The 24,589-nt window shown below is 34.0% G+C and overlaps 1 protein-coding gene across 3 annotated transcripts in view; it reads right to left on the bottom strand.

Moving 5' to 3' along the window:
- LOC138699503 (tenascin-R-like) overlaps positions 1 to 24,589 on the bottom strand; it is a 113,659-nt gene that overhangs the window by 32,865 nt on the left and 56,205 nt on the right. For all 3 annotated transcript variants that reach the window (XM_069825446.1, XM_069825444.1, XM_069825445.1), the window contains exons 15-21: positions 23,065 to 23,199; positions 20,170 to 20,300; positions 15,485 to 15,671; positions 14,361 to 14,431; positions 8,518 to 8,734; positions 5,163 to 5,281; positions 1,357 to 1,540 (exon numbers count right to left, since the gene is read on the bottom strand). In XM_069825446.1, coding sequence (XP_069681547.1) covers positions 1,357 to 1,540; positions 5,163 to 5,281; positions 8,518 to 8,734; positions 14,361 to 14,431; positions 15,485 to 15,671; positions 20,170 to 20,300; positions 23,065 to 23,199 — 1,044 coding nt within the window. The remainder of the gene's footprint in view (positions 1 to 1,356; positions 1,541 to 5,162; positions 5,282 to 8,517; positions 8,735 to 14,360; positions 14,432 to 15,484; positions 15,672 to 20,169; positions 20,301 to 23,064; positions 23,200 to 24,589) is intronic.

Below are 24,589 nucleotides of genomic sequence, written 5' to 3'. Positions count from 1 at the left end.
AATGGGCATTTATGACCTTGGTAGCTGCTGTTACGCCATTTTTAAAGATCTGGTATATTACAGATTGTAATTTGCTGTAAATTTAATTTCTTGCCTTATTCTCATACGAAATATTATAGCCTACAATCGGTACTATTAAAACTACGTGAATGATATTTGGAACACGCATTCTTTTAGCTATTAGAAAACTTTTCTATGGAATATTTATTTTATTTATTTATTTATTTATTTATTTATTTATTTATTTATTTATTTATTTATTTATTTATTTAATACTATACACTTGAGCTACATTAGGCATTGCAGCCCGAAAGAGCAGAAGCTCGTGCACGGGCGCAGTTCAGATCAGTTATACAAAATATATCACATAACTTAATTAAGAGAGTTCATTGAGCACAATAACATTAATAAATGGTAAAATAATACAGCATGTAATAATAGGGTCTATATACAAATAGAAAATACAAAAGTACATATATATTAGAGTATCAATTTTTAACTCAGTTAGGTTAAACAATTAAATAATTAATCTGATTTGTTTCTTAAATCTATGTGTGTTAAGTGTACTTAGCTCAGGGTAAGCTCTAATTATTTCATTATATATTCTGGGGCCAAAATTTCTGCTGTGTCTTAATCCAGCAGTTGTGTGGCATTTGGAAGTATTTAGAAATAAATGTATTATTTTGTTATAGTTGAAAAATATGCCTCCACATTTCTAGAAAAGAACCTCAAAAATTCCCTTTTACAATGTAATAAAATTGTGTGTCTTAAAATTATGAAAGCCAATATCAAAATTTTGTTCTAGACATTTTAAAGCGCGTGCTTTAGGAGTAAAATGTCATAGAAATGTTTAATGTTCCTTTCAAGTTGGCTGAGATACATTCACTTAATAAATCACTGTATTCTCGTAGTATTTCAGAATTGGCTTCATTTTTTAACCATTGTCGAATTTAGATTGTTGCACCAATGATATTTTTATATTGAAAGAATAACAATTTTCAACTAATTAGAAGAAAATTCAAATTATATCATCGTTTCCTCATAATTATAAGTTTATTTCGAACGTTTTGAATCGTCTTCTGATACGGCAAGCAGAAGTAACCCATCAGCAAATAGATTGTTTTTTATTTACCTTCGGCAGTTTTTTGGGCTTTCCTGCTTGGGATTAGAATGCCATCATTGTCATAAGCAAACAGCGGATTTTAGGTCCCAATGCTGAACGTCAGTTCTAGGAAGGTCTTTGAATTCATTGCTACGCTTCCTCTGTACGCCAAGGGACGTGTCGTCTTGTTGTGTACGGACCGAAAATCCGCTGTACGGTCATATGTACGTAAATACTCTTTAGGCACGGCGCACCTGACATGTTGGTGACGGCCAGCAACTGGCTCATCGGGCCCCATGACGCAGCCTTTGCTGCCACGTACAAGACGTATTGGGCGTGGGGCAGGAGGTCGCGAAGCACTGCAGACGTTCCGGACATCTCCACGTAGCCTTTGGAGTGGCTGCAGTCCTCTACCTCACAGGCGAGCAGCTTCCGACACTGAAAAAAAAAATACATGTAACAAGGGGTGGGAAGTTGCGCATAAAACATTACTTTCTACATAAAGCGTAAAATACGAGTAAAAATGCATAATTTATCTCACAAATGTAAAAATTGTAATAAATAGAAAACTTCCTGTAATATGTTAAATAAAGAAAACATTCAGTTGCTAATCGAGTTCCCAGGCTACCAGATCGTATTACTCGCGGTAATTCATTCCAGCTCTTCATATTGTCTTCATTTCTTTTATCATTTGAAACGATAAAGCAACACCACAAAGTGTTTCCGCGCCGGTACAGATATCAAAGTTTACTAGTCATCAAATGCCCTACTTTTTTAGATATAGCTTTCATTTATGGTACACAACACCTTTGGACACAAAGAATTTTCATAGGCCTAATGTTTAAAGTATACTTACTTACGCTTTTAAGGAACCCGGAGGTTCATTGCTGCCCTCACATAAGCCCGCCATCGGTCCCTATCCTGAGCATGATTAATCCAGTCGCAGCCATCATATCCCACATCCCTCAAGTAGGGTAAACATTGGTAATTTCGTGGCAGTGGTTATTTCGTGATACTTATTCTTTCCTCTTTTGTGAACTAACCAATGGTGTTACGAGATTCAAATTTCCGCCAAGGGGTTGCATATGTTGTCCAGTTTCCAGAAACATACAGGTAAGCTTTGTGTGACTATTGTAGTTGCTTCAGTGAGCTTTTATGTTTGGAGAGAGCAAGTTTGCGTCGACTTCTCAGGCATACACATTTTGTGGATGTTTGTAATTACATTACAGGCTTATTACTAAAGGTAAGCATATGATATTTGGTACAAAGATTTATTGCATCTTCATGAAATTTTAGGAAATGTTTTTGGAATTTTAGATACATCTGTAGTCGCCATATAGGCTTAGCTTTACTGATAGAAAACTTAGCTGTTTGAGGCGAAATTTTGTTGAGCATTAAGTGTTGCAATTTTTAAAATAGTATAAAATGTATTACAATAGGAATTTTAGAAATCTGAAGACAAGATGTGATAACCACAGCTCGGAACTTGGGGACTTGTGTCTTTGCACGTGGCTAAGCGACGGACTTCAATGTCAACAAACTCCCGCTTCCAGCACGGAGGTACTGTCAGGTCTGCTATAAAAGTGGTTTTTGGCTGAAGCAACATATTGATAGTATTGTGGTAGGTTGAAACACGTATTTTATAGCATATATATAATAAAAATAAACATCAGCAATATATAAAATTTACTGTTCTGCTCTGTACATTATGTTACAGTGTATGACTACTTACATTCGAAGATTTTCGAACCCATAACTTCTTCGTCAGTGAGTTAAACATGATTTGAAACGAGAAAAACTTATTTCCACGTCACATGAAATGACGGGAGCAAACTTAAAATAAATATTTTAACTGTCACTGTTTTGTTCGATTTTCAGCAGTTGCTAGCTGATCTCGTATCTGAGAAAGATAAGTATATTCTAAATTTTTCTCGAAAATAGTTTTCAATTTGTGTGTCACTACTAGGGCAGATCCCTCTACGACTTGATCCATGGCTATGGACAAATTTTCTACCAATTTAAGGAACTGCAATGTCTTTCAATGAATGCCGTTTCCAGCCTTTAGTTTGTGTGTGGCACAACTTACAAAATATAAACTCTCCATTCGTAGAAAATAATGTATCTCCTCCGAATTTCTCCACGAAATTCTGTACCTAAAATTTAAAAAATGTATTTTCAAACTTCTATAATACCCATTCGAATAACACGTATTTTCTAATTCCTCTAACAGACCGTTTATTTGTAATTCTCTGATTGTCATTGGCTTCAACATGACACAGTTTCCTCTTGCGTAGATGTGACCACTTTCTTAGTACATACGACTGTCCTTGAGAGCTTACAGCGTGAGCTTTGTATACGTTGTACCTGTAACCTTACTCATGCACACGACACACAAGTCCCCAAGTTCCGAGCTTTGGTGATAACAAAAAAGAAAACGGAGACGCAATGGGTTCAGTGTAGCTTCTGTTTGATTTTTTATCATGCTAAGTGTCAATGATAAGTGCTAGATGACTTACTTGCAAGAATTGTGACAGATGATGGAACATGGCTCCACAATTTTGGACCGGAGACAGAGGCAGACAATGGAGTGGCATCATGCAAATTCACCAAAGAAATAGAAATTCAAAAGTACACCTTCGGCAGGAAACGTTATGGCTACTGTGTTTTTCGATTCAGAAGGACTCTTGCTTGTGGACATCATGCCACACGGAACCACCATTAATTCTGACGGGTATATTGCAACTCTCAAGAAACTTCAAGTTCGACTGAGTAGTGTTCGACGACATCGGGAAAAGTAGGATGTTCTGCTATTGCACGACAACACACAGCCATATGTCAGTCACAAGACCACAGACCAGATCAGAAAATTCGGATAGACAACACTGAAACATCCGCCTTACAGTCCTGAACTAGCACCGTGCGATTACCATATCTTTGGTAAACTGAAGGATCCCTTCGCGGAACGAGGTTAGAAGATGACTCCCTTGTGCACGCTCCTAAGAGTGGCTCAGACGTGTTGGTCCAGACTTTTACCGCGCTCGTCTACAGGCCCTCGTTCCTAGGTTACGTAAGGCAGTTGAAAGGGACAGAGATTATGTGGAAAAGTGACATTTTGTTCTTAAGGATGCATCTACATTCTGTGAAAATAGCAAAGCTGTAGGATAAAAATATATTTTTTAAACAAACGTTATGCATTACTTTTGGAGTTACCCTATTAATATAGGCTATAATAAAGTCCGTAATAAAAGTGTTCACTCTTTCAGGGCAAAGAAGATCCCTTTTCAATTTCAATTTTTACTTTGATTTCATTCTTATTATGTGTTGATATGTATTTCTATGTTTTCTTGCTATGAATATTAGACGGAATTACTATGTTTGAAGTCTTGTAACAATAAATGAGAATTTCATTTGACTTTAATGAATTTTTCCACAATATTCTTCTACCTCTCACGAAATTATCAATGCAATATCACGAAATTACCAAGGTTATCACGAAATAACCAACCTTCCAGCTTAAGTTGTAAAAGTGGTTTTTGGCACATATTCAAGAACGTATCCAATCTTTTATGTCTCGAGATTTGTACAGCAAGTTATCGTCTTTTAGATGAAAAAATCGGAATAAGGATATATTTACACATTTGCATTTTAAATTAGTTTTAATGAAATTATGACGAAATTACCAATGTTTACCCTACATTTTAATATTATCCTCCCATCTACTTCTCGGCCTCCCCAAAGGTCTTATTCCCTCCGGCCTCTCAACTAACGCTCTATATGCGTATACTTAAAGTATATGATTAGAAAATAATTTACCACACAAGAATAAATTGTGTTGTGTTAGAGAAAGTAGATTTATCCGGTGATAGTAAGGGAATGTATTCCCGAAACTGTGTGCACGAGGAAGTAATATCTGACAGTCGGAATAAAAGATTGTCTCGTTAAAAGTTGAAGAAAAGTTTAATTGATTTCAATCAATTAAAAAAAAAAAGACCCAAAACTATCTCTTGGAGAATTTCAAATATAAGTCCGGCTGATAAATCGAATTCAGCTCTTCCCTTACCATATAAGAAAGTCTGTATGTTTCTATTTTTCCCGCAGTTTCCAGTGGCGGCGTCCATTCCACTTCCAGTTCGTTAAATCTCGCAGATATCAATCGAAAATCAAACACCTTTTCGGGATCTGTGAATAGTAAACATAAGATTGTTACAAGAAGCAAATAAAATGCTGAATCGTAACATTGTTAGTTAAAAACACAAGGATTAGTCCAAAGATTCTTCATACCGGAGACAGAGGTTCAAGTCTCGGGGAGCCCGAATGGAACTTATGATGAAAAAATTAGGTTTTATTCTAGCAGGACCGGTAGGTGCTTCACTTCTGATTATCTCCTTGACGTGGCAGGTTGTCAAAATGCCGTTTGCTGAGTCAGACCATGATTACAGAAGATATGATGCCACAAAAATGGCATCGAGATTTAATTACAACCTCGTTGTATATAATATAATAAATTTAGCTTCCCTTAAGAAAAGGTTGCCAGATTTGACAAAGCGTATTACATATAATTTGGAAACACACCTAAAAGGTAAAATGATATACATTTGAAACGGTTAGGGAATAGAATATACAAAATGTCAGAAAAATGTACACGTAAGTAGCGTTTGTGCTCATTTACAGTTAAGAAAGGGGGGAAAAATGTCATCAGATAGGTTACTATGATTGGAATGCCATAAACCGCGAGAAAAATAATAGTACGGATTTATTGGCATCGATATCTAAACCAATCAACAGCCATCGGTTAAGATAACTTGAAATTTCCATTATCACTCCCATACAAATGATTTCTCAATATCTGAACCGATTCTTTGAGGGCACTAATGGCTATTTCCTTCACAATGCTGTGTGTTAGCCCCAGGTTTTTACATTTGTTGGCAAAGAAGGAGGGTATGGTACCTCGTGCTCCCACCATCAGACCTATTACATCAATGTGGGACAGGCTATATTTATCTTTATATTACGGGATTGTTTGTTCATAGATCCATTTCTTTTCACTGTCCACCTCATGCGGTTGATCTGCATGTGTCTCAAATCTGATGGTGGGATCGAGAATGTATGCAGAGTTGTTCTTAATGGCAATGATATCAATTCTCCGAACACTTCCTTGTGTGGCTAGTCCCTGCACTTCTTGATGGACTGTAAACCCTACTTCCTTCAGTGCCTCGGCCAGCATAGAAAACAGATAAAACAGCTACTGATATTCCTGGTAGGACCTACATTGCTAATTCTGGTATTAGTAATACTACTACTGGTGGTGGTGATATAGGTAACAGTGATAGTGGTAGTGTTAATATAGCTACTAATTACTATGGTGGTAATGGTAGTAACTCACTGCTGATTATTGTGTTGGTAGCACTGCTGCTAATTGGTAGAGTATAAGCGATATTATAATGACATTAGAGTTAGTCCGGGCCTCGTTACTTTTAAAACCTAATAATTTTCCTCCTCCTTATACATAGCCACTAGTGAATTATAGACTAAAATTTATAGTGATTTTTTAGTTGTCAGGTTGAATTTTCTTTTGTCAACGTTGTTCGGAATTTCAGTACTGAAAAAGACTACAACTGGCAGTTACTTTCTATCTGTGGTGGTGGTGGTGGTGGTGTTGGTGTTGGTGGTGGTGGTGTTGGTGTTGGTGTTGGTGTTGGTGGTGGTGTTGGTGTTGGTGTTGGTGGTTGTGGTGGTGGTGTTGGTGTTGGTGGTGGTGGTGGTGGTGGTGTTGGTGGTGTTGGTGTTGGTGGTGGTGGTGTTGGTGGTGGTGTTGGTGTTGGTGGTGGTGGTGTTGGTGGTGGTGGTGGTGGTGTTGGTGGTGGTGGTGGTGGTGGTGGTGTTGGTGGTGGTGGTGTTGGTGGTGGTGGTGGTGGTGGTGTTGGTGTTGGTGGTGTTGGTGGTGGTGGTGTTGGTGTTGGTGGTGGTGGTGGTGTTGGTGTTGGTGTTGGTGGTGGTGGTGGTGTTGGTGTTGGTGTTGGTGTTGGTGGTGGTGGTGTTGGTGGTGGTGGTGGTGGTGGTGGCGGCGGCGGCGGCGGTGGTGGTGGTGGTGGTGGTGGTGGTGCCATTGGGAAAGTCCAGGATAACAGAGAGGGTTTGGAATTGAACGGGTTACATCAGCTGCTTGTCTATGCGAATGACGTGAATATGTTAGGAGAAAATCCACAAACGATTAGGGAAAACACGGGAATTTTACTGGAAGCAAGTAAAGAGATAGGTTTGGAAGTAAATCCCGAAAAGACAAAGTATATGATTATGTCTCGTGACGGCAATATTGTACGAAATGCAAATATAAAAATTGGAAATTTATCCTTTGTAGAGGTGGAAAAATTCAAATACCTGGGAGCAACAGTAACAAATATAAATGATACTCGGGAGGAAAAAAACACAGAAAAAATATGGGAAATGCCTGTTATTATTCGGTTGAGAAGCTTTTATCATCCAGTCTGCTGTCAAAAAACATGAACGTTAGGATTTATAAAACAGTTATACTACCATTTGTTCTTTATGGTTGTGAAACTTGAACTCTCACTTTGAGAGAGGAACATAGGTTAAGGGTATTTAAGAATAAGCTGCTTAGGAAAATATTTGGGGCTAAGAAGGATAAAGTTACAGGAGAATGGAGAAAGTTACACAACACAGAACTGCACGCATTGTATACTTCACCTGACATAATTAGGAACATTAACTCCAGACGTTTGAGATGGGCAGGGCATGTAGCACGTATGGGCGAATCCAGAAGTGCATATAGAGTGTTAGTTGGGAGACCAGAGGGAAAAAGATCTTTGGGGATGCCGAGACGTAGATGGGAAGATAATATTAAAATGGATTTGAGGGAGGTGGGATATGATGATAGAGATTGGATTAATCTTGCTCAGGATAGGGACCAATGGCGGGCTTATTTGAGGGCGGCAATGAACCTCAGAGTTCCGTAAAAGCCAGTAAGTAAGTAAGTATTGGTAGTAATTGTAGCAATTTTGGTAGAAGCGGTGGTTGTAGTGGGATGCGGATATTTTCTTAAGAATTTGAGCATAGGAAAATGCTTGAGCATTTGAAAACCTATTCTAAAAAAATATAAAAAATGGTAAAATTCGTAACGATTGTAATGGTGAATTGCAATACTACTATAATTTTTAATTGTCTGAAATGCCCGATTTTTTATATCTCAAATATTGTTACCTATCTAGTTGATTGAAAAGAATAATTCATTAAAGACGGTGAAAATAGATTAATATGATAGAGTGATTGAATTTGTGAGGAACAAAGGAAGTGTCCGCAATTAAAAGCTGCCTCCATGGTCTTGTCACTCTTGTCTGAAGTGTGGCTCAATCCTTGAGCGGATTTCCTCGTAACATAAATTGAATAATACTCCTTACCTTTGTCTTTTGTAGAAGCTTTGATAACGTTGGAGAACGGTGCCTCTCCGCCGGACGTGATGACTCTGACACGAAGTTCGTACTGATGACCTGGTAACAGTCCTGTGAATGTTGTGGACGTGGTTGAACCCTCGAACTTCTGCGTCCATCCCCAGTCCTCGTACAGCTCTAGTTCGAAGTTCAGCATCGGGCAGGAAAGCGGGTCCTCATTTGTGTACTATATAACATTGCAGTTTTTGAGTCTTATTACAATTCTGATATGAAATTAAATATGAATTATTTCTTGCTTTTAAGGGAAGACTCCACTGAAAATCATGAAAATTTTTCCAAAATTTTTAGCTATTTCACTTATTCGGAATTTTATTTTCATACCCCAAATGGATTCAGCTCAATTCTGATTACAAATACTCGTATGTTTACACTTTTTAAATTAAGGCTGGAAGGGGGCGTGGAATTTAAAGAGCTGTCAAATTTGTTTTTCATCGAAGAATTCTTTTTTAAAATTTCTGATTACAAATCTAGTAACTTTTTGTTGGCTCCCTGAAGTTACTAGATGAATGTAGCGGAGGAGAATATTAATTTACGTAAATATTCATTTTATTTTCAAATCTATTTTTCTGTGTTCATTTTTGTTGATTCAACACCAACTTTCTTATGCCAAATATTAATAAATCTGGATGAAATTTTTACTGCAAGTATTTATGAGGTATCTGCATGTTTCTATGCATTTATTTTATGAGAAATGCTGCTAGTTTATTTTATTAGTATTTTTCTTAAGAAAAATATTAATAAAATAAACTAGCAGCATTAAGAAAAATATTGATAAAATAAACTAGCAGCATTAAGAAAAATATTAATAAAATAAACTATCAGCATTTCTCACAAAATAAATGCATAGAAACTTGCAGCTACCTCATAAATACTTGCAATAAAAATTTCATCCAGATTGATTAATATTTGGCATGAGAAAGTTGGTGTTGAATCAACAAAAATGAACACAGAAAAATAGATTTGAAAATAAAATGAATATTTATGTAAATTAATATTCTCCTCCGGTACGTTCATCTAGTAACTTCAGGGAGCCAACAAAAAGTTACTAGATTTGTAATCAGAAATTTTAAAAAAGAATTCTTCGATGAAAAACAGTTTTGACAGCTTTTTAAATTCCACGCCCCCTTCCAGCCTCAATTTAAAAAGTGTAAACATACGAGTAATTGTAATCAGAATTAAGCTGAATCCATTTGGGGTATGAAAATATAAATTCTGAATAAGTGAAATAGCTAAAAAATTTGGAAAAATGTTCATGATTTTCAGTGGAGTCTTCCCTTAACACTAGAAACGCCGGAACTTGTTACAGAGTTAGAACCGCCGATACGGTCATTTTGACCGCTTATATTAATATATACATACAATACAGCCCTAAATAACAAAATACTTCATAATACATGTACTTCAGTGTTTCTTTTACTCCCCTGGAAACTTTATATAGCCTATTAATGCTGTTGATCGATCAAAATATTTAATCGATTAACTATTTGAATTTAATCGATTAATCGAGTTTTGATCGAGTTGAAAAAATGTTTTAATATACTGTAATACAGAATTATTGTTAAATTTAACTTGTGTTCGGTGATAAGCATAAGTATTATATGTTGTATGCGTATATCTGTATATATTGTTCGTTATATTAAAAAACAACTATTTTAATTACTTACTAACATATTTATTATGAGGCTTATAATTTATTGTGTCAATTTCTCCGGGAATTTTTGAGACAAACATAAATAAGAAAAAGTATGAAGACTCACCTAGTTAATACTGCTTCATCCATGATTTTAAACGTGTGAGTGCATTCACATGCTCCGAATTAAGTGCCGCTCTAAGTTTAGTAACAATGTTTCCTGCATCACTAAACACGAAAAAACTTTTTTTCTATCAAGCACTTCTCCACGATCATTCAATTTAAATTCAAACGTTTCACCGAGTTTACGTCTCAAATTCTCATATGACATAATGGAGTTTACACTTCTCACAAACCACAGAAAACTGATTTTTTTTTCTTTATCAACCTAAACACACAACCTTCATATACAAACTCAGTACAGAAACTGCAACTGCAAAACTACAGCGGTCGAAACAGAAGACTGGCCTCTATTGTAATCGAAATACCAGATTTTAAAAAGAGAATAAGGTAGTTATGCTCTCACTTGCACACAGTGTAGACATGGCTATTTTGTAAGGGATGAGGGGGACGAATCCCAGAAAAGTATGTATTTCATATGCTAGGAAGATGAGCTGATGACAAGATGGAAGTTTTCTTGGAAAACCATAAAACTTAGTAAGGGTTTCGCATTGTGTTTCAACTTTCAATAGAGTTAGACTAGGTCACTGTCCTCGTATTTCCATCTCTTTCTGAAGTGTTTGTGCAAAGATTTTCCCTACTCTAACTGGTTTACAGTTAGAAAATAACAGTACTATTGTAATATAATTATAATAAATTGGGCTAACCGTCTATGCTTATCTAGTTTGTATTTGGATTAAACATTAACGTTTTCGGCACTTATGTGTCATTTTCAAATGTATTGGAACTTGCCTATTACATGATCAAATAGATACACCTTGTATGTGATGTACGTGGTATGTACCCTTGATGATCTGCCATCGTTTACAACATATATAAAAAGTTATACAAATTAAAATTAAAACAATTATTAAATTTAAAATCTATGCTAATCTGCATCTACAATAAAAGTTCCTTGTTTTATTGTAGATGTAGATTAGCATAGATTTTAAATTCAATAAGTGTTTTTATTTTAATTTGTATAATTTTTATATATGTTGTAAACGATGGCAGATCATCAAGGGTACATACCACGTACATCACACACAAGGTGTATCTATTTGATCATGTAATAGGCAAGTTCCATACATTTGAAAATGGCACATAAGTGCCGAAAACGTTAATGTTTAATCCAAATACAAACTAGATAAGTATAGACGGTTAGCCCAATTTATTATTATTATATTACAACTTGCTTATCGGAGAATTACACAAAATGAAAGTACTATTGTGGTTTTAAGTAAGCAATTCCCGAGAGAGAACTATTGTCGTATTTTTTTGGTATGAGTTTGCATTAACAAAATAATAATTAATATCAACTACAGTCGATTAATTTTAACCGACTCGATTATTCGATTAAATATTTTTGATCGATTAATATTACAACAGAAATTGATCGATTAATCGATTAGACTAATCGATTAAATCCGACAATACTAATTAATAGTATATATATATATATATATATATATATATATATATATATATATATATATATATATATATATATATAGTACAGAGCTAAATAACAAAATAAACAATAGGCCTTCTTCATAACTAGGTCCGTGACATCGGTATATTTGTATTAGTCTGAGGTGAACTTACGACGCCCCGGACAGAATGTAGTCGACGTGTTTCAAGTACAGGCAGCGGAAGCGAATTTGACACACGCCTAAGCAAGCACGTTCCGTGTTTTGTATACGATTATTGCCTATTATAAAATGTTGCGAGTTTTTCTCCTCAAATATTAATTGTCAACATTAAAGAGATTATTCTGTAGGACAAATTAATAAATCCAAAATATTCTCATAGCCAGCAGGGCGTCATAACTGTGGAATCCCGGCCAAATAAGTCACTCAACTGAGTGCACTCCTAGTATAATGGCAGTTGACACTAGACATATACGTCAACATACATGCCTAACTTGGAGTCAGGCCACAAAGGGAAACACTGAAGGAGGAAGGTTCGATCCGGTGCTGTGTATTGAATTCGGCGTAGCTCAGTGGTCAGAGCGCTTGATGCGTAGAACCAAGGACCCGGGTTCGATCCCCGGCGCCGGAGCGAGTTTTTCTCCTCAAATATTAATAAATGCACGGTTAATTAGAAAGTTGTGGTGGAAGTTTCAGTAGTCCAGCAACAGCGCCGCTAACACAGTAATCTTTCTCCTGGTAATAAAGATATAAGAGAGCGACGAACTCAGGTCTGTCTCTGTACGCGAGCCTCCTTTTCTCGTTACGACATTGAAATCTGTTCGCTACGTTCAGTGGCTTGAAATTAGTGATTTTTAAATTAAATTTACACGAAAGCTGTCCATGCTGTTGAAATACACCAGGGAGATAAATGATTCTTTATTAGATTTTCTATCGATATGGAGAATGGTCACGATCCTACTCGCAATAGTTACCGAATAAGAGGGTGTTAAACATTTGAGAAGAAAAAAAATTTTCTTTTTTCTTAGAAAACTATGATCCTTCCATCAATATGGCACTGCATTTTTTCGTTACATACAACATGAGCTATTGACTCTGAAAATCTGCATTGTTATTTCACTTCCACCCTGTAATAATAATAATGATGATAATAATAATAATAATAATAATAATAATAATAATAATAATAATAATGATTTATTTAACCTGGCAGAGTTAAGGCCATACGGCCTTCTCTAACATTCAACCAGGAGTAAAACTGCGTTACAAAAAACATTACTAATTTACAAAGTATACTACAATTTTACAAACAAAAATGAATAAGATAATAATAATGAAATGTAAAAAACAAGTAATTAGAAATCAGACATAATATATAACATACAGGAAGAAAGAAAAAAACATAACAAAATGTGAACAGCAGGTCAAAATAAACAAAATAAGACAATTAATAATAATAATAATAATAATAATAATAATAATAATAATAAATAAGAATAGTAGTAATAATAATGATGATAATAATAATTATTTATTTATTTTATTTATTTATTTATTTATTTGTTTATTCATTTATTTATTTATTTATTTATTTATTTATTTATTTATTTATTTATTTATTTATAATATTAATGTGCAAAACAACAGCACAAGGCCAATTACTGTTTAGCACGATACAAAACAGAACAAAACAACAAATGATGATGAGCATGAATGATAGAAAATGGTAATGAGATGAAAATACAAACAATATAATAGTATATATTAATCATAACAAAGTAAGATAGCACAAATAATTATTAAAATTGGTACAGTGAAATAATTAAAATAATGGCAACTGAATAGAATGAATTACAAATGTATTAATGAAATCATATACATGAAGACTGGAATAATATAAGTAATATTGTAAAGATATACAATTGACAAGAATAGAATACTAATACAAAAAATGCAATAAAATGAACAACTATGGTACACATTACATAATAGAGATAACAACAAAATGAGTATAGATTACAATGATTTGAAAGATAATAATAATAATAATAATAATAATAATAATAATAATAATAATAATAATAATAATAATAATAAAATAGTCCAGTACAAAGCATACAATGAATACAATATTTTTAAGTACACACACAGTAAGGAAAATTATGATTATATATAGCTCAACTTATCACATTATAGATATACCATTATCGGAAAATATGAAAACAAAAATATAAAATAAGTTAAATATCACTAGAATATAAAAAAATATGAATACGTGGAAACATGCAATACAACACTTGTCATAATAGTAAGTTAGTTTGGCAACTCGTCATAAGATAATTTTCTAACTTGGATTTGAAAGATTTCAATGTTCGGCAGACCTTTACTTCAGGCGGCAGAGAGTTCCAGTGACGAGCGGTAGCTATAGGTTGTTTAAATGCATATTTGATTCACTTTATAAAGTTTTATCACAATTCAAAAATAGTTCTCTGAAAATGTTCTAACTTGTATAACTTGTAGGCCTATGTAAAACTTCAAAAGAAATAATATGAAGCAGAAAAATTAAAACTTACATTCCAGGCAACTTGGAATCCATCGTGTGTAGAATTCACTGTGTGCAATTCGTATTGAGACTTGTCAGGAACTGAAAATTGAAAAGATCAAAAGTAACAAATGAAAACGATACCTATGGTAACATGTAAGGTTTTTGTAAATGTAATATGACCTTTTACAAGTTCCTTCTGTTTTACTAAAATGTAGTATATTGATATGTTCTGAATTACAGGGAATGTTGCTTTGAGTGGGTATCCAGTTTTCATGGTTACAGTTAAATTCGAAAGGCACGTTATCTTATCAAAAATTTATTGTACTCTTCGTTCTTTTCTCGTGTTTCTACATTTACAGTTTATTAGAAACAAAAGAACTATAGTCATGTAGGCCTATTATTATTAAACTTAAATTTCTGTGGTGATTGAAATATTGTTGACAAATAGATGTTAAAGAGAATGGAATTACTGCTGCTTTTTATATTTAACGAAAGAAAATTAAAATCATGTCGATCTTTAAATATGTATATCTACGTTAGCATTTTTATAAGCTTCATCCCAAGAATAATCACTAAATACCACTGCCATATCATCTGCATATGCAACCAGTACTGTTTTTCAAATCTACTGTAGATTTAATACATATTTTTGTGAATTAAGTACGCATTTCCTAAAATTCTATAAATTGATGGTCATTTAATTATTGCTTTATGAATGTGAAAGATTGATGTTAACAAAGGATAAACTGTCAAGTTTAGATGTGGAAGAAATTTAGTTCCTGTCTGTAGTAGCAGAATATTGATTATTTGACAAAAAATGAAATGACCAAATGAAAGAGAATTTAACAAAGGAGCAAATACATCATATTATTTATGAATGTAAAATAATAGTACAGTAGGCCTATATTCATTTGGCGTAAATTAAATATACTGTGCAACCGAAAATTACCTAGAATACAGACATTAAGGACAAAGAATACCTGAACGACCCAAGAGGCTTTGCAATAATCAATTCTAACAATGATTTGCATGATCCTTCATCGTGATGATGAACATGACGATTAATATTATTATTATTATTATTATTATTATTATTATTATTATTATTATTATTATCATTATCATTTTCATTTTCATTTCTGTTGTGTCTACCTGTGCACTCAGTTTTATCTGTTACGACAGGAACTTTTTCTCCTTGATAGCTTCCACCATCGACATCCAGCAATACTATCCGCACTTGATATGATGTTGCGTGCTTAAGGTCTGTGATGTTGTCCTCTATGTTTCCGTAAACCATCGGTTTGGGTTCCCGTTTCATCCACACAAATTCTTCTTCAGCCTGAAACACAAAAGAATACAAAGTAATTTTGTGACTTTGTTACAAACATTTAGGGCCGTATTCATAGACATTTTTAGCGCGGGTTTCCGGTGGATGATCAGCGTTTTTCGTATTCATAAACCAGTGTTAGCGATAGGATATGATTTGAATTCTGTAAAAGTAACCAGTGGATAGCCGGGGCTAGCTTAGTACTCTCGTAGCGCGTGCTGCGAAATGTGTATGAATAGCACCCTTAGTGATGATATAGGAGATCTTTACGAACAACTTTCGTATAGAACCCACGTCCGGAAAAGTTGCATTTGATAGTCTCAAGCCTTGATTTATGTAGGCAACGTAATCAGCTAGCATCGAACTCAAGGTATCTTACTGAAGTTTGGTTGCAGACTACCTGTTCCAGCAAACGTTAATGAATTTTCGTAAACATAGCATGGTCAAGTTTGCATAATAAATGCTATTTTGGCTGTGAAAACCTTGCAGCTTTCCTTGTATTTCCATTTACTCTTCCATAAATGATACGCATAACAGCAGTTCTCTGAAATAATTATTGTCTGTGTTGTCTATCTAGAACACCGTTACCCCACATACTCTGTTGTTTGTTCTTGATGTTATATTTGCTGCAATATTTTGTTTTCAGTATTCAGTATTATACTTTAATTCTTACTTATTCACTAATTTTTCATCATTTTCGTACGTGCTGTAAATGCATTTATTTTTTGATGATATTTTATATGATCATGATGAGTATGATGATGATGATTATTATTATTATAACTACTACTACTACTATTACCACTACTACTGCTACCACTACCATTACCACCACTACCACTACCACCACCACCACTACCACTACTACCACTACCACTACTACTACTACTACCACTACCACTACTACCACTACCACTACCACTACTACTACTACTACCACTACTACCACCACTACCACTAGTACTACTACCACCACTACCACTACTACTACTACCACTACTACCACTACTACCACTACCACTACTACAACTACTACCACTACCACTACTACTACCACTACTACTACTACTACCACCACTACCACTACTACTACTACTACCACTACCACTACTACTACTACTACTACTACTACTGCCACTACTACCACTACCACTACTACTACTACCACTACCACTACTACCACTACCACTACTACTACTACTACTACTACTACCACTACTACCACCACTACCACTACTACCGCTACCGCTACCCCTACCACCACCACCACCACTACGACTACTGCCACTACTACTACTACTACCACCACTACCACTACTACTACTACTACCACTACCACTACTACTACTACTACTACTACTACTGCCACTACTACCACTACCACTACTACTACTACCACTACCACTACTACCACTACCACTACTACCACTACCACTACTACTACTACCACTACTACCACTACCACTACTACTACCACTACTACCACCACTACCACTACTACCGCTACCGCTACCCCTACCACCACCACCACCACTACGACTACTGCCACTACTACTACTACTACTACTACTACTACTACCACTACTACTGCTACTGCTACTACTACTACTACTACTACTACTACCACTACTACTACTATACTACTAGTACTGTTCAGATTTATTTCAATAATAATTATTTTATACCCATTTAAGTGGAACTTGGACCTCAGAAAGACAAGAAATTTATTTTGACCTTTAGTCATTTGAATTCTAGATAATGAAGGACATTATAATTTCTACTCGTACTTTTCGAATAATGATTTCCCAATTACTTTCAGCAAACTACAACAAATAAATTTAAAAATTACGAAGCATTACTGAATAATAGACCCTACTACTTTACAGTAGGTACTAAAATTAAAACAAATATCTTTCTGCAGCACTATTTCTAATCACTTTCATAAAACGAAATATTAAAATCTCTGCTCACCCTCAAGATCTAGAGTACAGGATCTTCTGTTTGCTGGATCCTGAAAAGTATTTGTCTCTGCATTGCCAGTGGACAGGCGTACAACAGGGGAACCTTTAGCAACGCCAATCTTTACCCCTTCAAAGTTTACACTTGTGTAAACCCTCCAAAGAAAAAGATGCTTAAAAAACGTGGATGCCAATATACTAACATCGTAACAAAAAAGTTTGGAATATATTTCAAAAAGCTACATTCTAATAGTACTTGAATAACCTTCACATTTTTCGTCAACGAAGACAAGCTAGACGCGTCACAATTGACATTATAAAAGACAAAAAGTAACACATTTACTTCAGTGTCTGCTGTGAACTGTGTATTATAGTATTTACCACTACGGTAAAGAAAGCCGAACGCAGAAGGTCTACAGATCTAACCGATGACAAACGAAAGATTACGGATATCTGGTTTAAGCACGTGTGGTGTAACAGCCTGACAAATGGGTACAGAAATAAAGACTTATTTTTTAAAGGGCTGATTTCTTATCTATCGTAATATTTGTATTGATTGATAGCTATTTATTGTTAGCCTAATTTAAATTCCGATGAATAACTTCTGAAAATAGGGGTTGTAACGATTTTTGACGGTTCCAATTTCATTGCCATGATTTATACAGGGTGCAACAGAAATGTATTTAGAGGATGATTAATTATGTTCTATGGAGATGGGTCGGGAAACGCTATATTTCTTTGTTAGAGCTATTTTTTTAAACTCTGTTAGCATTTTATGATTCTCAAGCTGTTCTGTTTTGGTATGGAATGCCGTTACAACTATCATGCACGTTACACAGCTGAACACAGCTACTGTGAGAAACACAGAAACAGAATGTACGGTACATCCCTCTACCCATCTCATTTATAATGATATTCTACTCAGAGGCAAAGAAGAGCATCTACAACTAATCATACTGTTCTGGTGTGGGAATTTTGTTACATGATATGATATGATATGATATGATATGATATGATATGATATGATATGATATGATATGATATGATATGATATGATATGATGATATGATATGATATGATATATGATATGATATGATATATGATATGATATGATATGATATGATATGATATGATATGATATGATATGATATGATATGATATGATATGATATGATATGATATGATATGATATGATATGATATGATATGATATGATATGATATGATATGATATGATATGATATGATATGATATGATATGATATGATATGATATGATATGATATGATATGATATGATATGATATGATATGATATGATATGATATGATATGATATGATATGATATGATATGATATGATATGATATGATATGATATGATATGATATGATAAATTTGGTCACAGCACTTCTTTACATATAATGGTGTACCTCACATTTCTGTATCCGGTGCCACCATTAACATCTTACAGTAACACATTATCTGCAGTACACGTCTACACAAATACTCCCAATTACACAATGTACCTTTTTTATTACTTGTTCAATCTCCCCTTCAGTATTTCTCCTACATTTCATTTGCTATTCTCTATTCGATCATTAATCCTAATATATCTAAAATTATATAAGCCTTTCAAACCCCCTTTTTCCTCTAACTACTATTCACTAAGATTTCAATTTCACTTATTCTCTACAAATTATCATTTTGAATTATTTGCCCCATTTGTTCTTTGACCTTTTCTCCTATCTTTCTCTTATATTAATTTACTGTTCCAACGTTCAAATGTTACTACTAATTTTATGCTGTCACTTGTTCATTTTTCTTAACCCTTTTCCACTATTTTCACTCATTCCTATTTGCGCTCACTTTCACTTTCTCACTATTCCACTTACACCTAATCCTTTCACACTACTCTCACTTCCTGTAAATACTTATATTTCTCTCTACACATCAGCTTATACACTTTCTCTCTCCCCTATACTTCCCTATCATTTACAATTACAATTACCCTTTACTAGCACTTTTTGATCACATCCCCACATTTTTTAATCATATCTAATACCATTGCTATATCCTCAGCTGTCGCAGGTTTCTGACCTTTCTTTACTGTTCATCTCTGCTTTATTTCTATCTCTGTCTTTCTTTCTATTTCTTTCTTATTCTTCTATTTCTCTTTCATTCCCCCCCCACGCTTTCACTTTCACATCCTAGATTTCCACTTACACTCGCACCCTTAATCTTTTCACTACTTTCTTCCCTATCACTTCCTGACTATTGGTTGTTACATGATAGCTATGATAGCATTCCACTAGCTTGCGCATCATACAATGTAAACAAAGTTGTATAAAAAGAGCTCTAACAAAGAAGCAAAGCGTTTCTAGACCCTTGCTCATATAACAAATTTTCAACCTCTACATATGAGAAATGTTTCTCCAAAGTTTTCACATACGTTTTTGTTACACCCTGTAGCCTATACTAAAACAATAATAAAGCACATTTGTTTAGCTAAACTGGAAAGCAAGGATAAATGTCTCACATTTATGCTTAGATGACACTTACTTGGTACTGAAGTTGATAAAACCGTGGAGTGCCTTTTCCTAATATTGTTTCGGGCCGGAAGTCGGCTCCAACGGTCAGATATTGGAATCCTCTGTGCAGAATTGTTGGTGGTTGTGAAACGTAAGCATAATCTGTAACAGTCGTTATTAAAATTTAAAAAATGTGGTTTCTTGTCATCAACATAATGACAGTGAGACAGCTGTAAGGAGAAACACTTTCCAGGTTCTATTATCATAGGTGAGTGATTATAATTTAATGTTTTAAAGTATTTATTTCATATTTTCACAGCAAAATTAGGCTATATTAACGAGTTTATAAATGTAGTTAACGCTGTTTATAACATGACTGTAGACTTCGGATTTTTAAGCTCGTTTGGCGTAGGCTGAAACATACGTTGTTTAATGCAGCTGGTTTTAGGCAATTTCATCGCTCCAGTGTTTCTCGTGTTGCATACATTTAGAGATTATTAGATAAAATTGTTGCAACCTATCCTATTCGATCCTAAAAATCGGAGGTGCAAACATGAACATGGTCCACGAATTTCAAAAGTCGGTGGCTATGCCCGTGAAGTTATGTCAAAAATAAGGTTTACAGTGAAAACATTCCCAATCTTGTCGTCCTCAAGGATAGAATCAGACAAGCAATTATTGCAAGCGTTACTCCAGACATTCTATTCAAAGTGTGAACTGAAATTGAATATCGTTTGACGTGCATGGTACTGTAAATGGTGCGCATATTTAAACTTACTAATTTTCGGAATCTTTTTGAATTATTCATTTATTTATTTATTATCTATTTATATATTTATTTGTGTATTTATTTGTTTATTTATTTACTTAATAACTTATTTATTATTTATTTGTGTATATATATATATTTCTTTCTTTATTTATTCTTATTCTTCTGCGGACCTCTAGAAAAATAAGTAAGAAAGAGATTAGTGAACTGCTTTGTGTGCTTTGCGAAAACATGTGCAAAACGACGGGGTGAAGAGACGCGACTAAAAGCATTTGAAATGTGTATATAGAGAAGGATGGAGCGCATGAAATGCATAGACAGAATAAGAAACGAAGCTGTTTTGGAAAGAGCAGATGAAGAAAGAATGATCCTTGAACTGATCAGGAAGAGAAAAATGAATTGATTGGGTCACTGGCTGAGAAGAAACTGCCTACTGAAGGATGCACTGGGAGGAATGGTGAACGGAAGAAAAGTTCGAGGTGGAAGAATATATCAGGTAATAATAATAATAATAATAATAATAATAATATTTATTTATAGTCGCAGAGTTAAGGCCATTTGTCCCTCTCTTACACTCTACCAGGTCATAAAGCATACAAGCAGTGAAATGTAACAAAAAGTTAAAGAACAGAATACTAACACATAATAGCATAATAAAATAACACTAAACAATATGAAAATAATGCCATAATAGGAAAAAAGGAAAATACAGATCTAAAGACTGGAGTATAATAAAAGCAACTCAGTTAATGCAAATAGTTAAAAGGGAAAACGTAAGAAGGAATACAAGTGTACTGTAATAAAAGAACAAAAAAATACGAAATTTAAATAAAATCCACAATAAAAAGGCTATGATAATAAATTCATCTGGTGTTCAAGAGTACAAAAAGAAGAAAAGGAAGAAAAATAAATATATTTTTTACAAAACTGTCGCAGAGTTAAGGGCTTATAATTGAAGGGAATCTGAATTGAAAAAGTGATAGACGACATTAAGATAAATGGACCATATGCGGAGATAAAGGGGAAGACAGAAAATAGGAAAGACTGGAGAATGTAAGGTTTACAGTGAAAGACCTTCCGTTTGGCAGAACACTATGTATGTACAGTTATTTTTTATTTATTTATTAATTTATTTACTTATTTGCTTATTTACTTATTTACTCATTTATTTATTTATTTATTTTATTTGTTTTATTTTATTTATTTTATTTCATTTATTCTATTTTATTTGTTTTATTTTATTTATTTTATTTCATTTATTTCATTTAATTTATTTAATTTTATTTATTTTATTTCATTTATTTTAATTATTTCATTTTATTTTATTTACTTCATTTTATTCCATTTATTTTATTTTATTTTATTTTATTTATTTTATTTCATTTATTATATTTCATTCATTTTATTTTATTTATTTTATTTTATTTATTTTATTTCATTTTATTTATTTTATTATGCCATTTTATTTATTTTATTATTTCATTTTATTTATTTTGTTCTTTATTTTATTTTATTTATTTTATTTTATTTATTTATTTTATTTATTTACTTTACTTTTTGTTTTTATTTTTCGTTTATATTTATTTTAATTTATTTAATTAATTTTATTAATTAATTTAATTTAATTAATTTATGTAATTTTTTATTTTATTTTATTTTATTTTATTTTACTTTATTTTATTTTATTTATGCGCAGATAAGGTAATCAAGTCTTCTGATCCACTCAGCGAGAAAGAAACGAAATGTGTAAATTAATTAATAATATAAGTCAGTCTATACGATTTACTGAATGAAATAAAAGCACTTTCAATCCATCACACATAACGCAGACTTCGCAATAAACTTACGGAGATCCATCATTCATTCCACGGAGTCTCTGTTTGTATCACTTTACTGACTTAGACTTTGTACGGCTTACCTCGTGGAGATTGTGAAAAGTCGAGTGAGAAAAAACCGTTTCCCGCGAAAATACTCCCGATGTACCAGTTGTGCCATACTCGCCTCGAAATGATCAAGGTGGAGAAGAAATTGTTGATAGAAATCTCTCAAATAAAGACATGAAAGATGAAAGAAAAATAGAAAATAAAGAGAGGGAGAGTTAGAAAAAGAAAAAGAATTTTCAAACTCTGAGAACAGTTGGATATGAATGCGACTCACTCTGTTTACAGTAAGGCGGGTAGAAGCCGTCCAGACATCCATCCGGACACTGGCCTGTGTATGGATCACAGTGTGAGTGACTGCAACTCCCACACTGCTGCTTACAGTCGACGCCATAAGTACCAATTTCACATTCTGCAAGTGAGATAAAAAAAAAGCTGGTGTTGCCTTATAGAATTTTAATTAGTTACGTGTGCAATGTGATTCATGAGAAGGGATGAAATTTCTGTGAAGTTAACTACGTCGCATGTTATACAAGTCGTGTTGTTTACATCAACTCAGTGTAGTAGACAGGCACTTCTACTCAGCATTGCTTTTCTTGAATCAAAATATTGCACCTCTGTTCTTCTCTCAGCCAGTCAGAATCCCAGTTTCACAACTATGCAGAATAACCGGTAATATAACTGTTTTATAAATTTAAACTTTCAGCTTTTTTGAGAGAAAACTGGATGACAAAAGGTCTTAAAAATATTAAAGAACAGAAACTATTTTCGCATAATTACCTTGTCTTGAAAGGTACACAAATTGTACTGCATTTGTAGCAGATCTTCTGGAAAAGTTATAAAATTGTATTTGTGAAACAAATATATTTTGTTTAAATCGTGTATACAGGATGATTCACGAGGAAAGGTAAAAAATTTAAGGTGTGAATTCTAAAGTAATTCTGAGTCAAAAAGTTCATATGAATATGGGTCCGTTTTCGAACGGTTACGGAGATATGGCTCTTTGATTTCACAAAAACGTTTTTGAGATTCCATTGTACTAACTCGCATTTAGAGACAGATAACGGGCAAATTTAAAGTTTATATATTTACGTATGAATATATACCTAATATTCTAGACATCAGGATCGATGTTTTCGCACATTTTCAAAGGTACCTCCTTCTGCTTCAATGCACTGTTGCGCTCGGGCGTCAATCGCCCTCATCGCTCGGGAGAGTTGAACGTGACTGTCTTTATGCCGCATCCAAAATACGGTCGATTAGCGCCTCTCTCGTTTCCCCCTCCCTTTGCTATACCAAGTCTTTTATCCAACCCCATAGACAGTAAGTACTCTTCGATATGGTAACCATCTGTTCGGAAAGTGTCGTTCATATTCAGCGACGGCACGCAAGGAACTTCCATCGCACAAACCATAAACATACACAATATCGGCGTATTCTGTAGTCGAAAATTTATAAGGCATCTTGAAAAACACAACTTAACACTTCCGATAACTGTACCTGTATAACTACTGTACTATAGGTAGCTGACTGAACTGCTGTGAATTGATAAGCGATAGTGTAGGCTATTTGTGTTACCTACGGGTTCTGTGTCATTACATCAGACAAGGGAAGGTGATTGGACATTTGTAATGCCCCACCACCCGGTTTATTTCTCATATCTACATCGCTCGCAGATTCCAATGTTACGTCATTCATTGCGATTAGTGACCATGTCTCACGTTTTCACGTCAGCAACATATGGTAACGTCTGATTCACATTGGGGCGAGACGTTTTACCAAAAAAATGCATCCAGCTCCGC

Source organism: Periplaneta americana, chromosome 5, assembly GCF_040183065.1.
Source record: "Periplaneta americana isolate PAMFEO1 chromosome 5, P.americana_PAMFEO1_priV1, whole genome shotgun sequence".
NCBI classification, from domain to species: domain Eukaryota; kingdom Metazoa; phylum Arthropoda; class Insecta; order Blattodea; family Blattidae; genus Periplaneta; species Periplaneta americana.
The sequence above is the reverse complement of the archived record's forward strand: the minus strand, read 5'-3'. Positions and strand labels throughout refer to the sequence as shown.